General features: G+C 40.4%; 2 protein-coding genes across 14 annotated transcripts; one reads left to right on the top strand and one right to left on the bottom strand.

Moving 5' to 3' along the window:
- Window positions 1-7369: 7369 nt before the first annotated feature.
- LOC106367568 lies at window positions 7370-12919 on the top strand. Of its 13 annotated transcripts, none has more exons than XM_013807366.3 (7): window positions 7370-7951; window positions 8082-8371; window positions 8838-8904; window positions 9004-9051; window positions 9199-9247; window positions 9445-9556; window positions 11213-12919. In XM_013807366.3, the coding sequence occupies exon 7, from the start codon at window positions 11656-11658 to the stop codon at window positions 12697-12699; it is 1044 nt and encodes a 347-aa protein (XP_013662820.2). In that variant the 5' UTR covers window positions 7370-7951; window positions 8082-8371; window positions 8838-8904; window positions 9004-9051; window positions 9199-9247; window positions 9445-9556; window positions 11213-11655; the 3' UTR covers window positions 12700-12919. The 13 variants fall into 13 exon arrangements, with proteins under 13 accessions (XP_013662820.2, XP_022556430.1, XP_013662818.1 ...); XM_013807364.3 differs by lacking the exon at window positions 11213-12919 and adding an exon at window positions 9995-10629 and having other exon boundaries at window positions 7452-7951; window positions 8835-8904; XM_022700716.2 differs by having other exon boundaries at window positions 7482-7951; window positions 8142-8371; window positions 8835-8904.
- Window positions 12920-13483: 564 nt separating this feature from the next.
- LOC125590499 lies at window positions 13484-13924 on the bottom strand. Its single transcript, XM_048764083.1, has one exon. The coding sequence runs from the start codon at window positions 13922-13924 to the stop codon at window positions 13484-13486; it is 441 nt and encodes a 146-aa protein (XP_048620040.1).
- Window positions 13925-21153: the final 7229 nt, after the last annotated feature.

The raw sequence follows: 21153 nt of genomic DNA, 5'->3' as shown, positions 1-21153 counted from the left end.
TGAAAGCGGTGAAATCACAAATCTACCACGCGACAAGCATTGCGCCCAAGATCGACAGACTTCTTGAGGAAGCACGCAAAACCCCGTTCACTGCCCGGATTACTGAGACCAACGTCTCGGACCCAGGGAAGATTAAAATTCCCATATACGATGGCACCACCGACCCGAAAGCGCACCTGCAGTCTTTCCAGATCGCGATGGGGAGGTGCAAACTCAAGGAACGCGAACGAGACGCTGGCTACTGCCTTCTCTTCGTCGAAAACCTCAAAGGAGCCGCGCTCGAATGGTTTTCTCGCCTAAAACGAAATTCCATCGGAAGTTTCCGCCAACTTGCTTCAGAGTTTCTCAAGCAGTATTCCATGTTCTTGGACAGAGAAACCTCAGACGTCGATCTCTGGAGCCTGTCTCAAAGAGAAGACGAGCCACTTCGCGAGTTCATGAACAGATTCAAGCGAGTAATGGCAAGAGTCAGCGGGATCAGCGACAAAGTGGCGATCGATGCTCTGAAGAAAACTCTCTGGTACCGGTCGAAATTCTGGCAATGGATATCCCTCGAAAAACTAAGAACGATTCAGGATGCTCTTCATAAGGCAACGGACTTCATCGTAATGGAAAAGGAGATGAAAATCCTCTCCCAGAAGTACAACCCGCAGAAGACGCCCACAAAAAAAGAAAAGCTCTCGAAACGACAAGTATGTCCACCACGAGGGAGAAGACGTCCAGGGCGAGCACAACTACACTATCAACACGAGGGAGAAGACGTCCTGGACCAGGAACCAGTACAAGGATAACTCCTACTGCGAGTTCCCCCTGACCAAAGGTCTTTCCACTACAAACTGCAAAGTTCTCGGCGCAAGGCCAGCCGTAAAACTCCTCGCTGGCGACCTCTCGAAGGTCACTAGCATAAAAGGCCTCATCCTGGATTCCGACCGCCCTCCCAGGACTGATAAAGAGTCTCCCGAGAGGGACGCACGCGCAAACCAGTCTGGCGAGAAACGCGGAAGAAGGCAGGATGACCATGGAGACAATAGTACCTACCGGAGGATAAACATGATCATCGGAGAATCGCAATTCTACCGCGACTCTGTTTCATCCATCAAGGCCTACGAAAGAAAGGCGGAAACAAGTTCTAACTGGACGACTCAGTCCCCGACCAACAACGCTCCAAACGATACGATTGTTTTCGAGGAGGAGGAAACCGTCGGACTCGATAAACCTCACTGCGACCCGCTAGTCATCGACTTTGTGATTCGAGACCTCGAAGTGGGAAGAATCCTCATCGACACAGGCAGCACGGTCAACGTCATTTTCCTCGACACTCTACGGAGAATGAACATCAAACTCGGGGAAGTCGTCCCAGAACCAAAACCACTGACCGGTTTTTCGGGCACAACATCAATGACCCTCGGATCGATCAAACTTCCGGTCATGGCAAGGGAAGTCACGAAAATCGTTGACTTCGCCGTAGTCGATAACCCGGCCATCTAAAATGTTATCATGGGAACCCATGGATCAACGCAATGAAGGCAGTATCGTCGACTTACCACCTTAGCATCAAGTTCCCAACACCAAACGGAACAGCAGTAATCTGGGGATGCCAGAAAGAATCTAGGCTCTGCTTTTTGACCGAGCATAAGCTACGACAAACTCGGAACACCCCTGCGATTAGGCCGAAGCGAGTCAAGAAAAATCAGAGTACTCCCAAAGGTTCCACAAAGAGTGATTCAGAATCACTCACCCAGGCAGCGGCTCCGGACAGCGACGCGATCCCGGAGTACATCGCCCTACCAGCGGAAAACCCGACTCACGAAACGGCTGCCGATTTAACTAAAGACTCAACGGCCGAAGTAACAGAAACGGCCCTATACAACGAGTAGGAACGCCCGTAACAACAAAGCAGAACTACGAGATGGCTTGATCCTCGAAAGAGGTATGTAGGCAGCTTGTCATATTGACAAGTTCAGCTATCCCCCTCTCCAAAAAGGGGGGGGGAGTGGGTACGTATACTTGTATACTCCCACAAAGTTCGGAAAATCCACACATGTACTCGATATTTTCGAAACTTTTCCAATAAAACTCATTTTATTTTGGTCTCCCGATTCACTTGCAATAAGCCACAACAATCGGAGGTTAACCTGAGAAACACCCAAGACAAGGGTCTCCAAACACGCATACCTTTCAAGCAGTCCTTGGATGGGAACTAACTTAAACAACAATCACTGCGTATCAATGGTCAAGCAAGACCAAATACATCTTCTCTAAAAACGAAGATCTTAACTTTCTCACTACAAAGGATATACCTTTCGGAAAAAGCGAGACGTCGTAAATATTTTCGAGAGATATTATCCAAACACACGGTCCGTCCGCGACTCTAAAAAAAAAAAAACAAATTGCCCGTCGATTGGCCCCGACGGACAAACCCAAAACGTTCTAAAAAAAGAACTCGTAGTCTAACCTTTCGTAAAAGTAAAGGTTCTCTTACACCCGACGAGGATACCATAGCGCGCTCTACAAGAAATCCGAAATTTTGGTCAGCACTCCAGACGGTCTCTGGAGAGTGCTCGGTTCGTTCCATACAAGTCATATAAGCCGGCGCCAAGTCGTGGACTTTAAATCGGAAAGAACCAGGTGGAAATCGCCCACGGGCAAAATGAGAGCCGATCAGTCATCGCACAGCCTTAGAGCCGAAAGTAAACCTAGGTCTTGCCCTAAACCCAGTCCTACTGGTCCACTAACATCTCAAGACATGATACGAGATCTTAAAAACATGTCCCATCGTCTATATCTAATACGCTCACGAAACTTCGCGAAACTCCTAAACGTTTCCGAACGCCCTCGTTCAGTAAGAGCAAACGAACAAGACGATAAACTAAGAGTTAAGATACGAAGTGACTACTCGTATCTTTCCCTCACACTTGGCAGAAGTATAAACTAAAACGCACAGAATGTCAATCATTCATCATATATATAGAAGCCGCAAAAAATGGCTAGGACCCAAAGCCACCAAACGGCCGGTCTCAAACACATAGTTCACATAGCCTCGCAAGGCCATAACACACATAAATCAAATACGGCCACACTCGGCCTAGATACATCAAACCTCGAAATAAAACTAAGGGAAATAATCCCAACAATCCTCAAAGCTCAAAGTCGAAGAACCCGGACATGGAGACCCCGAACGAGCTCGCAGGCTGGTCCACCTCTACGTCCGCGACTCCGGCACCTTCATCACCAATACCGTTTCCCGCTTCCTTTGTGTCCTCCGAGACTTCGATGGAATCCCAAAGCTGTCGGACCCTTCCTTCGATCGTAGGAACCAAGGATTCGGCATGGGCACACCCGTTCATAAGACCCGACATCTCAGCGACCTCGGTAGGCAAAGAGAAGTCCTCGTTCTGCGACTTGTAGATGGTAGCAACCGAGCCACGGCACTCGCGAAAATCGCCCACGAATTCTTGAGCATCCTTAAAGCTCTCGAATTCGGTGGCAAACAAAGCAGCCCTTCGCTTCATTTCGGCGACAATCGCTCTCTTTCCTCTCCTCTCCGCACGGACAAGGGCCCGAGAATGGAGCTCAGCCTGTCTCCGGCTCTGTTCTTCGACCTCCTTCCGAAACCGAAAGAGTTCTCTTCAGCCTCCTCGGCTTTGAAGTGAGAGATACGCGACTCCCGGAAACTTCCGTCGAGCGGTACATTGAACACCCTCATCCCCTGCACGAACTTAAGATCGGAAAAGGAAAAAAAAATAATATAATTTAGATCAAAGTTCAAAGGATAAACCTCGTTTATTAAGCTGGAGCCTTCGGTGACTACCTTCCTCCTCGACTCTTCGTCCAGCGACTCATGGGTAGTAAAACCGGGAGGGAGGTCGGCAAAAAAGTCACTGAGAGGGGGAACCTCGCTTGTTCCACTCCTTTCCCCTGGGGAGAAACTAGGGTTCCATTCTGGCAGCGGAGGGTTTCCCAAGACGTTGTCAGAGGCAACTCCCTTGCCTTTCCGAGACCTGATTCTCTGCCTCTGAGCAGGCAAGACATCAATGACCGGTTCTACGTCATACGGAACGTCAAGAGGCTGAGAGACGGCTCGAGATCGATGGAGCTCCACGGTGCTTCGAATCCGTTCGGTGGTGAAGGAATTCCAGAAGAACGGCCTGCCGCGGAGAAGATCTCGCTTGGCAAAAAGATCGACAGGAGTTGGCGGAACGATCCTGTTCACTGCAAGATAATAAAAAAATCATCCTCTCATGTTTTCAAGGTATCAAAACGAAAAACATAGCTATTCCTATTACCACGGGTGAAGTTCCACTCCCGACGGAATAGGTGGAGGAAGCTCTCCTCGACAGACTCCCCATCTATCCCGACAAAGAAAAAGCGCTCGAACCATGTCTTAGGATGTGAAGTGTGCCCCTGAATTATAGCCATGCCCTTCTTTAGCGCCATGCAGCATGAGCCATCGATCCCCGTTCCTCTCGTAGACCAAAATCCCTCGAAGTCGCCAGGGTTAAGATCCATTCCTAGCTCGTAACTTGAGGTCAACACGCCGAGCCAATGCTGCAAGGCCGGAACGCTTAGCTGGCTGATCGAAAGCCCTAAGTGGTGAAGCGCGCAGACGATGGTACCAGGGATCGGAAACCACATGCGGCAATACACCAGGAAGGCCTCGTAGCAAGTAAAGAAACCTTCCGGAGGGTTCTTCGGACTCTCGTTGCAACTCGGGATCCGAAATACGACTCCACTTGGAATCTGGTAAAAGTCCCTGAGAGTCGTGAGATAGTTGGGAGAGACCATGCTCGGCGTGAGGGGTACGTTTGGCGACCTCACGGGCCTCTTAGGAATCGGAATGTCTTGCGAAGGCGGAGGCGAGCCGCAAAGAGCTTTGTAGTACGCATCCTTTGCTTCTTCCTCAACTTCAAACTCTTCTTTCGGGGCGATCACCTCATTGGCAGAAGTGTCACCCGAAGATGAGTGTGAGGAAGAATTCCTCTTTGAAGATCCTTTTCTTGAAGACATTTTCTTTGAGCAAAGAGAGATCTTGGAGAAAAAATTTCTATCTTGGAGGAATCTTTTCTTAAGGGAAGAAGTGAGTAAAGAATTTGAAAAACTTACTTCCCTTACTTATACAATTTTTTTTTACTATTCCCTTCAATCTTTCGACAAAGGATTACGTCTAATTCCACCTAGAACAGACCATACCGCAAGCTAGGACCTATTACGTCTAATTCCACCTAGAACAGACCATACCGCAAGCTAGGACCTAACACCCAGGTCCACGGATCCTAGCTAGCTGGGGGCTATCTGTTGGGGTCAAAATCGGTCACGACAGAATCGATGTACGAAAGTCCTCAGAAAAACCGAATCTCGGCCAAAACTTCAAAAGCCGAGAAAACGAATAGCCGAAACGGATCGCCCGGCGAGCTCGACCATGACACGAGCCAGCTCGCCCGGCGAGCACGACCGTTTTGCCGGTCGACTCGCCGGAGAGCTTGGCCGCGACACGAGCCAGCTCGCCCGGCGAGTACGACAGTGTTGCCGGTCGACTCGCCGGCGAGCTCGGCCACGACACGAGCCAGCTCGCCTGGCGAGCACGACCATGTTGCCGGTCGACTCGCCGGCGACCTCGGCCGTGACACGAGCCAGCTCGCCCGGCGAGCACGACCGTGTTGCCGGTCGGCTCGCCGGCGAGCTCGACCGTGGCACGGATCAGCTCGCCCGGCGAGCGCGGCCAATTCTCCGTGGACCATTCCGAACCCGGTCCCATCCCATAACCATGCATCTTCGTCCGAAGTTTCCGTAACTCAGTCTTTGGGTCCGTGGATACGACACCAATGTTCCGTCTAAAAAACATCGTCAAAAGTATTCGGGAAGTTGGGAAGGTTATGTCTCTCAAACGGTTTCCTATTCTTCGTAGTAGAGCAGGTTACGGTTAACTTAACACCAACTACCTCGTCTATGCGAAGAAACAGGGTTCCGTTGGAAGAACCATGCCTATACCAACGGCTACTTCGCGGGTAAAATTGTAAAAACGCTTAAGTCTCGATACGGCCCAAAGAGGGTCCGAATTTCGGACAACGGCCCATCTATGGTCCCAAAAGACTTGAGCCCAAAGACTGGTATGACGGTTTATCTCATCCGCGGGAAGAGATAAATGTCTAATTTCCGAAGATAATCACAAAGAAGAAGGGAATATGGAAAAGCCCGCTTCGCGACATTTTCATTTTACTCTCTTTTTCTGCTTATTTTCATTTTATTCTTTCATATTGATCGTGTCGTGTGTGGCCCAGCAGATAACCGGGACCTTCAGGGAAGGCTAGGTTAACTTGGCTTTCCTCCGATTAACAAAACTCGACGGTGTGAATTTTGGTTCCCACAAAAATGAGAGCTTGTGTCATACTCCATAATATGATAGTAGAATACGAACGAGATGGATACACTCAATTTGACGTTTCAGACTTCAAAAAAGCAGAAGACAACGAAACTTCACATGTCGATCTCACGTATTCTACAGATATCCCAACAAATATCGCCAATATGATGGGTGTTCGAACTAGAATTCGTGACAGACAAATGCATCAACAACTGAAAGCTGATCTAGTTGAACATATATGACGTAAATTTGGACTTGATGAAGACAACAACTAAACTCGGATGCTTCTTTGAAATTACTCTCGTTTATTTTACTGATCTTTGTTTCATGTTTTTATTTAAAAATTTATGTTTAAAATGTTATCTTTTAATATGTTTTATTTAATCTATTTTAAACTTTTTTTTTTAAAAAAAACCCTTAATTAGGAGACTCGCATTGGAGCGCATTAAATGTTGTCATCTCTTAATTGGGTCTCTTAACTCACATATACTATTAAAAATTAACTAAGATCCCCAAAATGAGTCTTTAGGTTAATCTTGCTCTAAGTAACGCTAAATTGCAAGCTATATGTTATTCCGTTATAGAATTATTATTATTATTGTTTTTTTTTTCCGTTATAAAATTATAGATTCCATATTACGATAAATCCGCCGCCAAATGGGTTACTTTATAGTAAAGTTATAATGAATTTTGATCAATGTTAGGAATTATTCATCGTATGATTGCTTAACAAAAGAACACATAGAATTTGATCACCGAGTTCCCGGCTTCGAACCGGTACGTCTCGGGTGGGAACCGTCTCCCACAACATCCACTATCAATCAAAGGGGTTTACACAAACGCTCAAAGCGCCCTCCTCGTATAAAACATGACACCAACAAAGAATAAGAAAGATCAAAGAAACTTTATCCCTTAGAGACATGACTCGAACAATGTCTCTTCTACTTAGTTTCTTCTACTCTTGATCTCTCTCTCCTAACTTTTCTTTTGTTCTTGTGTTTAGGGTTTCTCCAGGATGATCAACCAAGCTTGGAACATCTTCTATTTATACTTGAACCGTAGCCGACTTATTCCTCCTAACATCGTAAGGATTATTACATAATCCTTTTCCTTTTCCTTGCGTAACAAGAACAGCGTCGGTTTGTAAGGCACATTATGTGATTGGGCTCTGTTCTAATTTCTGACCCAATAGAACAATATTGATTCAAAGCCCATATTCTCACAATCTCCACCTTGGGCTTTAGTCAGATAAGGCCCACCTCTACCTCACGTCCTTTCCTTCCCCGACGGCAAATCAAAGCTTTTCCTTCTGATTACGTCTCAGACACAAACCCTGACATGCAACTGGAACTCCGACGAATCTCAGTGGTTTATGGCGGTGCCCTCCGGCCACCTTCAACTCGAGACTGTCTCCACCGGCAGTGAAACACCAAAAACAACATCTATCAAAGCAAACCAAACCCGATTAAAGTCGCTGCAACTTGCAATGACTTCTCTTTCTGCTTTGCTCTCTCGATCATGGCAAAATGGAACTGATGCAACTTCGTCTCGCCATAATTTATTTAATTTCCGGAGAGTTCTCCATAGCCGGTAATCACTAAACCCTTTAGTGAATCTGTAGTATCCATTGCTCACATCGTAACTACAACAATGAGATCTCCAGCAAGAATAGTAGATTTGTTGTCCTAACCCCCTTTGACTTTGACTTTTCCTTTGATAGTGAAGTCTCAATGCAAATTACCTATTTGCAACTTCGGTGACTTATCTTTACCAGCTTCAGGTATCAACCTCGTTCTATTCCACTACCGTGATAGATGTATGTCGATACCAACTCTGAAAATCCCTACCAGCTTCTCCAGTGTATTTTCTGCCTCCTCTGCTGTATATAAGTCACACGTCTCCCTTCAGCTTGTCCGATCTACGAACCTGCTTTTCCAGTTGTTCACCACCATCGCAACTCCGATCCGAGATTGCAACTCTGACATTACTTTGCCGTCGACCTCAGATCAGGTTACTCCACCTTGAACTCTGATTCTTCCTTCGATTACACCACCTTGGACCGCTCTGCTTCTGTTTTCTTCTTGAGCTCAAAAAAACTCATAGAGATTCATGACTCTCTCTCAAGTTATCACCATTGATGGGAACACTCGATTTCACTTCATCGTTGATCATGTGATATCAATGCTCAAGATCCTCCAGCGTCCGACTCATCTCTCTTGATAAAGTTGCAAACAGAGCTAGCTTGTCTTCTTTCTACAGCTTGTCCGACGAAAGCCTTCGCCACCTCCACTTTTTAAGACGTTTCCTTAAGTAATCTCCTCCAGTTCTTTAGGCTGAACTCCTTGCCAGCTTTACTAAAACCTTATATGTTCTCCTTCAATGGCACTTCTCTTGTGATAACTCTTACACACTCCTTTGCGCCTCTGATTTTTTTTTTTTTGTTGAGAACTTAACTTGGTTTCTTTTCCCACAGCAGCTCCACTTTATCTTACCATTCTTCAGCTCCACCTGGACCTGGAATCATCTTCTGATTCCATTAAATGGTAACATCCTCAATAAATCCCGGAACTACTCCATTTATTCTGTCTCTTCTGATTTCTCTAGGCTATGTGAAATCATCACTTTTGATTTCTTCTCCGCAGTTTCTTCGGTGATCAGTCGAAGTACTTCTGCTCCCATGATGATTCCTGGTAAGACCACAAACTTGAACCATCCTTCTAGCCTCAGTAATTTTCAGACTTATTCGAGACACTGAAATCACCGCTTGGATTTCAACCTCTTTCTTCACACAGTAGCTCCTTGTGGAATCTAACACTTGATTCCTTGTTCCTTTCCAGCTACTCATGACGAAAGACCAACCTTCGCTCTTGCTTCCTGCAACTTCAGGTAACCTCTTACCTTTTTGCCTCTTAACGAGATGTCTCCATCCTTACCAAGCATTTAACCTGAAAGCTTTCCCTCTCACTCATGTTGCAACCTGATTATGCTTGAATTTATTGACATCTTCATCTTCTTATGGCTTGTCTCTTTTTTTTTTCTTTTTCTTTCGGAGAACCTTAACTCGGAACTTGAAACCGTTTCAGATTTCCAAGACGAGCTCCACCTGGAACCAGAATCAACATTGCACGACTTCTAATTCTTCACAGTTATTTTAAACCTCAACTGTGAGAGCTCAGCCTCCTCCTTCATCTTTAGGTAATTCCCTTTACCTATATACGCTTTTGCACTTTAAATTTAGTACAAACCAGAATCATGTTTGCCTCACGCCCGAAGCTACATTGATTTTACTATTAGTCAATCAATCACACAGCCTCCTCCATGACCGTCATGAATCTGTTGTTGATTTCCTTTAACCAAATGCAATTACCTCCCTGATTCATACACGTTTCAACCCTTGAAGCAATTCTCTGATTCAAAAAACTTTTCTGTTTAAACCCCACAGCCTCGGACTCCTTTTGTACCGCCGTTAACGTTAACAGGACACGCCATCAAGCTACCAAACATGCTAGATAGACTTTCAACACAAACCATGATCCATGCTTCTTGTTAAACAGAACCTTACTAACAGTGTTAAACATTACTGCTAGATTTCCTTTCTCTTAGCTTTACTTGAGCTTCCCTTTTGTGTTTCAGAAAACCTTGCTTTATGGTTAAACAACCGCAGTCTGAATCCATCTTGTACCGCCATCATCCATGATGGAACACGCCTCCTAACCAGTCTTGTTGGGAAGACTTTCGACACAACTTTCCATTCAACTCCTCTTGTTTCATCAGACTCTTCTGTATTAAATCTGCCTTGAACTCTTCTGTGTACCGCTGTTATCACTTAACAGAACCCGCCATCAAGCTATCATCCTTGCTAGATAGACTTTCGACACACCCTTAGTCCAAGCATCTCTTCTTACAGAACCTAACACACCCTTTGTGTTCTTCTTTAGTTCTTGAAACTCTGATCCTTATCCCTGACACTTAACCCTCCTTGAAAACTTTATCAGCCTGATTGTATATGAACTTCTCATAAGTTCCCTGCCTGCTTTGCCTCAAAGCAGACTCCATGTTTCACCTCCATACTCTTCTGCTATAAATTTTCCCTTGAATCTAAGATTTGTAACATAATCTCGAGACAACTTTCTCAGATATATTCCATTCCCAAGGCGTCCCTTAGTCATGGTTCTATAAACCTGGTTGCTCTATCAACCCATCATTGAACACTGACCTGAATAAACTTTCAACAACTAGAACAAGTCAAGATACAGCCTGATTTCACAGCAAAAAATCTTGACTTTTCTATTGTTAAAACCGGTATACTCCTATGTGTTCTTTTAAAATCTTGATTCCATATCCTTAGCAGCTTTGAGTATCCAGAAAATTCGAACATCACAATAACCTTGTGATTGCAGCGGAAATCAGTCTTCTAGTCTTCAACAACCTCGTACTTCTTTCACGTCATGTTTCCCTTTGATCTTTCAAATCCAACCCATCCATGTGTTGCCTCTATAATCTCACTAACACCCGCAATCAAAACCTGGATTGCTCTGATACCACTTGTTAGGAATTATTCATCGTATGATTGCTTAACAAAAGAACACATAGAATTTGATCACCGAGTTCCCGGCTTCGAACCGGTACGTCTCGGGTGGGAACCGTCTCCCACAACTTCCACTATCAATCAAAGGGGTTTACACAAACGCTCTAAGCGCCCTCCTCGTATAAAACATGACACCAACAAAGAATAAGAAAGATCAAAGAAACTTTATCCCTTAGAGACATGACTCCAACAATGTCTCTTCTCCTTAGTTTCTTCTACTCTTGACCTCTCTCTCCTAACTTTTCTTTTGTTCTTGTGTTTAGGGTTTCTCCAGGATGATCAACCAAGCTTGGAACATCTTCTATTTATACTTGAACCGTAGCCGACTTATTCCTCCTAACATCGTAAGGATTATGTAAATAATCCTTTTCCTTTTCCTTGCGTAACAAGAACAACGTCGGTTTGTAAGGCACATTATGTGATTGGGCTCTGTTTTAATTTCTGACCCAATAGAACAATATTGATTCAAAGCCCATATTCTCACAATCAATATGTGGCTAAATGCCCCTGGGTAACGCTAACGCTAAATCGTAAATGTGGTAGGGGACTTCGTCAAATATGAAACGTACATATCACAAATGGCAAGAAGCTGACTCATGTAACGTGGGCTCTTATCTCTTCTGGCCTGCACTTCCTCGAAAGCATCCGCCGCCACCTTTCTCCTACGCGTTCTACAATTCTATCCTATACTTATCTGCCACATCATATGTATCTACCCTTTGTGATAAATACTCGCGTGACCCCTAAAGCCAAAACCTCTTCTCGTTCTCTAACTTCCGTTCCTTGTAATAACCAAGCAAAAAGAAACTCAATCTTCTTGCTAAAAAGAAAAGAAAAAAAAAACTCAATCTTCAACCCAAGAAAAACCCTCATGGAAATACCGGTGATTAACAGAATTAGCGACTTTGACGTGAAGATAAACTCGATGAACGATCCGTCGTTATTACCAGAATTAGCGACTTTGCCGTTTGCCGTCTCCGGAGTTGGAAAGTTACATTATGCTTATACTTTCTTTAAATGGGGCGCTTTATTGCTGCTTTCATTTTTTGCTTCATTCACCATGACTAGAATCAAAAGTTTAGTCCTTAGATTAAGAAATGTAGACGCGTCTCTAGCTTCCCAATCTATTGTCTATGATTACGACAGCGACTCCGACTCATCTTGTTCCTCAGAGTCCTCAGACGACGAAGAAGACGACGGTGACAAAGAAGACGACTCGGTCAATGGAGATTCACGCGTTAAAAGATTTAGTTATTACGAGGAAAATGACGACAAGGGTATAGATGGAAATGTACCCTGGCTGCGTCGGTGCAGTGATAGCTTCGGCGACTTGTTGTCCTGGCCTGATCTTGGTGGGTTCGGCTCAAGAGGAGTTGTTAAGCTATGGGACAATCTTGACTTAAAAGGAAGTCAGGAAGTGGTGGCTTCCTTCTTCAACAAGTACGGAGTTTCCTCGTCGTTGCCTCCGGCGGTTTTATTAGCGGCGGAGAAGAAAGGATCCGACGCCGTGGAAGTGAGTGCGTGGGATGCACGCGAAGGTTTCAGAATGCCTACTTTGCTCGCTGAATGGAAACAGCCGGGGAGGTTGCTAGGGAAGATCGTAAGGGTCAACGCCGGTGGCGTTAACAAGATCTACGTTGAGGATGACGCCAACGGGGAGATAACGGTGGGAGACATGAGGATGGTTAACGGTGCGATGACGGAACTGACTGAGTCAGACGTTGTTACAATGGTGAGACGCCGTCGGTGAGGCTGAGGATTCTCGTTGGGAGTTGTATTAATGACAAATGATTGGTACGGTCCGGTCTAGTATACACCAAATTAAGATTCAAAGTAAACTGTAAATGACCTCAAGATTTTTTTGTAAATATTTTGTATTTAGAGTTTATTTCAATAATGTTATTTCAGTGTAAAAAGTATTTGTTATTTACTTTCAATTTTTCAAAAAGGAAAAGAATCTTTGGAACTTACTTTTATTGCCTCGTTACTCATTAGTGACCACGGGAATATAAATAAGTTCGAATATTAACGAAATCAGACATTCACAATATCTTGTAGAAAGCCTTTTGAATTTGGTTGTATAATGACTGATAGTTTAGTCTTTGTAGGAATTTTTTTTTGTAATATTTCGAATAACAAATTGATGGTTTGTTGACAAATTTTTAATTCAAAATGGAAACGTGTCGCTTGGGTTAGAGGAGATATATTAGGGTTTGGCGAAGTTATTTGACTTTCAAATCAACAATCATTTAAAGTTTAGTCATCCTTTTATTTTGGTAATTTGAATTTGGAAGTCACGTAATTCATGTAGTTTACACTTTACATCTCACAAAAACAAATTACTTAAAAAAGTTTCTCCACCTCCAGGTATGGAAGACTCTTTTTTTTTTTTTGCTAAATTGTAAATATCATATAAATGAAAAAAAAATTTTACACAAGCAAGATCTTAAGTTTGAACACATCTTAGCAAAAAAGAATAAAAACAAGATGGATCAACCACATCCAAACAGTTGGATAAAAAGCCACTTAAAACTCTATCTAATCCATAAAGCCATAAGTGAGCTAAAATGTTTCTTGGTTCTTCTAGAGGAGATTAAATTCCTCAACTCCCTGTCAAGAGAAATGAAGACGGTTGTAGCAGACAGGGCAGTAGCATTGTGAATCAGGTTATTCCTCTGTTTCCATACATGAAAGATCACCGCTTGAGAAGCCAGCTTCCTTAGCATGACCTTCCTCTTCGACGTAGCTGTTCGGATCCAGGATAGGAGCTCGTTCCAGTCCGCAAACATCCGCGAGGGAGGGTTGCATCTAGCGAATACCTGAGTCCATATATCGCCGGTATATGGACAGGAGATAAATAAGTGATCACGCGTTTCCGGGAGAGCTGCGCAGAGAGGACACGTCGCTGGAATTGCAAGACCCCAAGAGATCAGTCTTGATCTTGTCGGTAGGCGATCGTAGTTCGCTACCCACATCGTGAAGGCGTGCTTCGGCAGAGCCCCTTTGAACCAGACGACATCATGCCAGGCTTGGGCTTGGCTGTCTAGGTCTCAGCACCTCCCAAGTAGCCCTAGAGTTAAACACATTCAAAGTACAATCAAGAGCTTTCCATTCAAATACATCATTGACATCATTATGAAGTGGAAGAGGAATAGTAGTTAAATAAGAGTGAAAGGCCACTTCCTGCTGAGAGCGTGGATGAGGAAGCGACCAGGATGAGCCAGAGATAACATCAACTACCATCGCCTCCTTACGCACACAGAGCGCTCTGGGTCCACCAGCACCTATGTAATTAATTAACTGACCAAAAGGAGACCACACATCGAACCAGAATCTTGTGGTGACACCATTGCCAATGACGGTGTTACATAATTGCAGCGCGAGAGGTCTGAGTTTAAGGATTCTCTTCCAAGCCCATGAGTCCGACGAAGCAGGTTCTATGGTCCAGAAGAAGTTTCCCGTGAGATGAACACTTTTATGCCAATCAGCCCACAGCGAGGGAGAGTTAGAAAGCAATAGCCAGATGAGCTTAAGACCCAAAACTTGGTTCCACACAATGATACTTCTAATCCCCAATCCCCCCTCCTGCTTCGGGAGACAGACCGTCGTCCAACCAATTTTAGCAATTCCTCTTTTCTCAATATTCCCAGACCAAAGGAAGCGAGCGCAAAAAGACTCAATCGTCGAAATGCAACCCTTCGAAAGAACAAAGGCTGAGACCCAGAAATTAATCAGCCCAAAAATGACAGATTTCAGGAGCTGAAGCTGGCCAGCGAAAGAAAGCAGCTTGACAGCCCATGCTTGAAAGCTTCTGGTGATTTTGGTCATGAGCGGGTCCTGCTCATGAGGGGAAGACCGAGATATCTGATGGGAAAAGAACCAGTAGAGAATCTGTAGCTAGCAATAGCAAGGGATTCACTATGGTCCAGACCCGCAGTAAATAGCTCCGTCTTTGTCGTGTTCATCTCAAGTAAAAACAAACAATGGCAAGAGAGAGTTGACCAACTTCAGTTTTTAAAAGGAGCTCTAAATTCAATATCCCAAAATTGACTTCCGACCAATCATAGAACCCAAAAGTTCGCGCCTCATCATCCCATACGTAATAATAGTATGCAAATTAGTTCCAAGGTAGTCGTGGGAGTGATGTCAAGAACAAAGATAGTAGTCCTTAAGATTGAAATGTTTTCCACAACTATATGTTCATTTTCATTATTGATCTATTGTAGTATAACCGATTAGATTCATCATCAGTGAATAAAAAAAATCTTCAATTAATCCAAAACTCTATAACTCGATTTAATCAAGCCCTTTGTCAAAAAAAAGAAAGAAAGAAAAACTCGATTTAATCAAATTTACTCGAAACATGTGCAGCAGTCCTCGTGTCGTCCTTATTCTACAGAGAACGTGTTTCATTAACCCTACAAATCTTTTTTTTAAAACTTATTCTCTATTCTTCAAGTTGGTCGCCATCTTAATAATTTCATAATCAAACATCTTATCTTCTATGGTGTATAGCGCGACATCATTATCAAAAAATAATAATAAATCTGTTATGAAATAACTTATAATTTATAGTATCGAGAAATTTAAATAAGAGTAGAATTTAATACCCGTAGGAAGCAAATAACACTAATATAAAGGAGAGAGTTTATTATAAGGAAGAAGAAGAAGATGTAATGGTTCTTTGATTATAAACTCTTCTTTGTTATGGTGTACAAAAGAGTGAGATGAGTGATGGTATTTATAGTGAGCAACAATACATAAAATAACAAAGATGGTGCTTGATTTGGTAAATGAGTGGGTGATCATAGTGCTTGATGAGTAGATGATCATAGTGCTTGAGTTGGTAAAGAAGTGGAGGATCATTTCAAAGTTTATCTTATAACACTCCCCCTTGATCATCCATCTTGTATTACGTAATGCCTCGTTAAAAACCTAGTCATGGAAAACTCAATGGGAAAAACCGTAGTAAAAGTAAAAAGAGTACAACTACGTAAGCTCCCCCTCGAATGAGTAGTCATAGAACCTTTAGAACAATGATAGATTTTCATCTCTCAAATTGTAACATTCTCTTTGAGTGTCTATCTTTTGTATGATCTTTGTTGCCTCGTTAAAACCTTGTCATGGAAAAACCCAATGGGATAAAAAAAAACATGATAAGGAAAAAGAGTACAACCACACTTACTATCATATTTCTTTCCCTGGAAACAATATCTTCAGGATATGCATTCCAATCAACTCTCTTCAGAGAATTGAGCTTAAGAGAATAAACTCTATTCATTTCAATTATGATATCTAGGGCCTTTAGACTTCTTGTCCATAATTCTCTTTTGACTTAGACAATAGTTTATTGGTCTATTTGGATTTCAAACCAAATTTCTTACATACAATCGTCTAGAGATTCGCCTCGTACATACGAATTATTCATTTGTAACTATAGAAGTTACTATTATGATTTTCTTTCTTTTCATATGAAATTACATCTTTCAGTAATGAAAAAGATTAATAATTTTCTCAAATAACACTCTTACGTATGGTATTTCAGGACCAAACATATACGAGCGTCTTAAATAAAATACTTTAAGGATCTTTATGATAACATCTCAGTTTTAGATCTCCAGTTTAGAATACATAAAAACAATATGGTATTGTCAAAAGTTTTCTTCCAAAACATAATTTTTCTATAACTCTTCAGCAGTTTTGATTATATTCAAATCATGATTCTATTGATTTATAATCTCTTGATAAATACAAATGGATACATTTGTTAACCTTATAATATTTCATATATCCCATAAATAGTTTGTTTCAATTCGATCGAATATACAGAGTTCCCGGGAACATGATTTTGATATTATCAATCCTTCATGGATTATACTTCCAGGGATTAACATTTTTCAAGTGGATTGTTTTATTCAAGTTCTTCCTTTATTACCAGACTATAAGGAACTTGAAAACTAGTTGCATCTACCACATGAAATTATGTCTCTTCACAATTAATTTCATATTGATCCTTCTTTGTGTGCAACGGTTCATTTACATCTCACTTGTTTTACACCTTTTAGTGTATGGACTACTGGTCCAAATACTTCTCTATTTCACAAGAAGTTTATATCTTTGTCTATTGCATCTTTCTGATTTGGCCAATCATTTCTTTGTGTACACTTTTCAATAGACTTTCTTTCATGATCCTCTTTCTCATTTATTATATCAACTGCTACTTTGCATGTATAATATCATCGACGTCAATTTTCTTATCGGTTCCATTTTGTTTCATACATGACATAACTTATTGAGATCTCTTCATTTGTCTCAGGTACCTGAATTTTCGTCAGTCATGTTTAATTTCTCTTCGGAGATCATACAAAACTATATTGCCTCGTTTTGACCATTATCAATATATGCTCCTTTTCATTTACGAGGATTTATCTTGGGAACCAATCTGTCTACCACGCTGCAGGCGTGACTAGCAGTTTGATATTGTTCTTGTAGAACATTTATTCTTATTGGAGCATTTACAGCTGGTATATGTGACTTGATCACTATATTTATATGGGTCGTGTCTGGCAACTGCATTAGTAAGTTTTGAAATGAATTATCTTTTGGACTTCTATTTCACATTGTGTTTAGCCCGAGGATCAATGATAATTCATTTCAACTTATTTTCTTTTCCAGCTGTTTATTTTCTCCCCCTTATGTTGGAAGTACTTACTCACTTTTAGAATTCATGTATAGCCTTACTTATATTTTTCGGGGATGGCTCTGGATTCTTAAGTGTCAATAGAGATTTATATACAACATATATTTCCAACCTCATTTGAAAACACATCTTCATTTGAAGCTCTGTGGCGGAGCAACATCCAACATTCTTAGATGAAAATGATTGGTTTCTGATTCTATACCAATGATGGGGAGAACTAGTGAATATTTATTGGCTTGATGCGAACCAGTGTTGCTCAAAATGTTTAGCACTTATCTCAGTGAATGTGCTATAGTCGTTAAAGACTTTAAGAAGTGAATTCACCAATATTATAAAAATGCATAGTGGGTGATCAGTCCACTAACATCTTCGTTATTTATGCCAATATCTTATTTTGGCTGGTGAAAACCATATTACCCTTTTATCTTATGGGTAAGCAACATATGTCAAATCATTCGGAAGAATCTTCTGGTTCTTATATGACTATGCATATGACCTTTAAGTATATATTCGCATTATTAATGAACCAAATTCTAACTGATTCATGCCAAATGTAAACTTCTAGTTTACTATACATTTATCTTCATTATACTAATCTTTGTGTAGTACAATATATAAGAGGCTGTAGATATTTTCTCTAAAATACTTATACTGCTTTGAGAATTATTTCTGATTGAAATGTATATATCATTTCGTTTGCTTATTGTCTCAACATAAGTGTCTCAAAATCTTACGGATTTACTTTGAGAAAAATTCACCAATCTTAGTTTTAGTGTAAACATAATCTTCTGAATGTTTGACTTATCATAAAAAGTGAGATTCTTTAACTCTTCCCCTCGAGATGATAATACTACAGGTTTATCAATCTCGAATGTATCTCATTTTCATAATCAACACTATATCCTACATGAGTTATGTATTTTTCGTAGATCCTTTTAACTTTTGATACTTATAAAAATACAATACCTTAAGAACTTTAAATTGCATTCTTAAGAACTTTAAATTGAATTTTTATGTGCAGTAATACTATGTACACTTCTGGAGCATCATATAGATCCTCTTTTTAAGCATTCTATAAGTTTTTACTACCTTGTATTGAACACACAATAAATTTTCTTTCATCTTCAGATGAATTCATAATTTCTTTTCTTTATTACCATGTTTATTTTCTCAACTTTAAGTGAGAGTATGAGTTCTATAAAGAAACTCTTTGGACCTTGACCTCATTTATGCTTACGTCTAAAACCACTTTTATGTTCATTTTCTTGACCAATGCTCACGTCTAAAAGGGTATAAATGTCATATTCTCTTCAGGAGAATGAATCATAATCAACTAGACGTGATTTATCAATAGATATTTTTTCATATATATGCATCATAAAAAAATTATTGAAGAAAATTTACTTTTAAACTTAACATCTAACATAGTTGGCTTTATTTACAGACTTCAGGTCTTGTAATCTTTAAATGCAAAATACAAAATGAGCTTTAGGTAATCACTTCAGGTGATAATACCTTTTTTATATATATTATTCTCCAAAACTTATGGATCTTTTAGAGTGAAGCTTTAAACTTAAAATCCTCAATATAAATGGTAATAAAATCAAAATATTTCAAATATATATAAATATGTATTAACAAAGGTGTCTTATTATATCAGAAAATAAATAAAACTTTCATAGTAATTATTATATAGACTATATTATTACTCTCATGTTTTTTAACAAAGTTTAACCTATCAATCAATTTAATGAACAAATTTATATCACTGCCAACTTCATGCAAATTGATTTATCTAATCAAGTTTGTTAAACTTGTATATAAAGCATAAAATACTTATCTTATAAACAGAAGTATATCGGCGATGAAAGTTTCAGCTGTTCACGTTTCTGAATTGGCTGATAACTTGTCCATATCTTTCCGAGAGAATACACAATCCTGAAAACTTTAAATTTTGCTCATATAAACATGGCTATTACATTAGTAAATATCAACATATAATCCAAATTCTTTTATGATATTAGACCAAAGACTAATCGACTACAAAACTAATCGATTACAAATAATTTCTTTTATGATGTTAGACAATGAATCATAAAGTATGTTTTCTTAATACCATTAAACCATGAAGCATATTAAAGTATAATAAGCAAAATTTAATTCATCAAATAATTATTATTCTTACATATAGACAAGCGTTGATATATATATATATATATATATCATCGTCTAAAATGACTATATATATATATATATTTTTTAGAATTTCGCAATTTTAAAATGAACCATTTATTATGAACTTCATAATTTAAAAACCGTTTACATTAATCATGCAAGAAATTACAAGGAGAAGCGATGTAAAGAAAATTAAACCGATATTCATCTTAAATTCACTCGGAGTAAATTCTCCAACGAATAAACCATAAATAGAAACACAAATAAAAATGGCACATAAAAACAAAAGTGTGCGAATCATCTTTCTTGAAATGAAAAATTCGGAGGAGAGCGATTTGAATTTTTTTTTTTTTTTTGAGAGAAGATGAAATGTTTTGGATGATGAAATGGAGTGAAAATGAGTTGTATTTATAGATGAAAATCACTGTTCATGACCGTTGGAGAAAGGGGAAATTTTTGAAAAATTTTCTTTGTGACCGTTGGGGTTAAATCGAGTGCACCGAAAATCAGTCTGAAAATATCGTATTAAACGATCAATCAAATCTATTAAATTTCATAAAAAAAATAAAAATTATGGTGAATAAATTTTTTTTGTTATGATAATAAATTATGCGACGGCTCAGCCGGTCAATGCAGAATAATAAATAAATTATACGGCGGCTCGGCCGACCAATTAGCAATAAACAAAATATAAGGTGGCTCAGCCGACCAGTTAACAACAAACAGAAAATAAAGGCGGCGCGGCCGTCCAGTTAACAACAAACAGAAAATAAAGGCGGCTCGGCCATCCAGTTAACAATAAATAGAATATAAGGCGGCTCGGCCGACCAATAAATTAATTAAAATATTAATAAATAATATAGGCGGTATTCCGGCCATTATAATATAATATAAATAATAGTACAGGCGGCATACCGACCATTATAGCAGAGTATATATGATACAATAAATTTTACCGAATTGCAGAACGATCGTGCTGATAACGTGTTATGAAATAACTTATAATTTATAGTATCGAGAAATTTAAATAAGAGTAGAATTTAATACCCGTAGGAAGCAAATAACACTAATATAAGGGAGATAGTTTATTATAAGGAAGAAGAAGAAGATGTAATGGTTCTTTGATTATAAATTCTTCTTTGTTATGGTGTACAAAAGAGTGAGATGAGTGATGGTATTTATAGTGAACAACAATACATAAAATAACAAAGATGGTGCTTGATTTGGTAAATGAGTGGGTGATCATAGTGCTTGATGAGTAGATGATCATAGTGCTTGAGTTGGTAAAGAAGTGGAGGATCATTTCAAAATTTATCTTATAACAAAATC

Source organism: Brassica napus, chromosome C7 (genome assembly GCF_020379485.1).
Source record: "Brassica napus cultivar Da-Ae chromosome C7, Da-Ae, whole genome shotgun sequence".
Classification (NCBI taxonomy): Eukaryota; Viridiplantae; Streptophyta; class Magnoliopsida; order Brassicales; family Brassicaceae; genus Brassica; species Brassica napus.
This window is presented reverse-complemented; position numbering and strand designations above follow the sequence as displayed.

Excerpts from the sequence above, each read along its gene's own strand:
- LOC106367568 (XM_013807366.3), top strand. The coding sequence starts at position 11,656 with ATGTATCTACCCTTTGTGATAAATACTCGCGTGACCCCTAAAGCCAAA.
- LOC125590499 (XM_048764083.1), bottom strand. The coding sequence starts at position 13,924 with ATGTGGGTAGCGAACTACGATCGCCTACCGACAAGATCAAGACTGATC.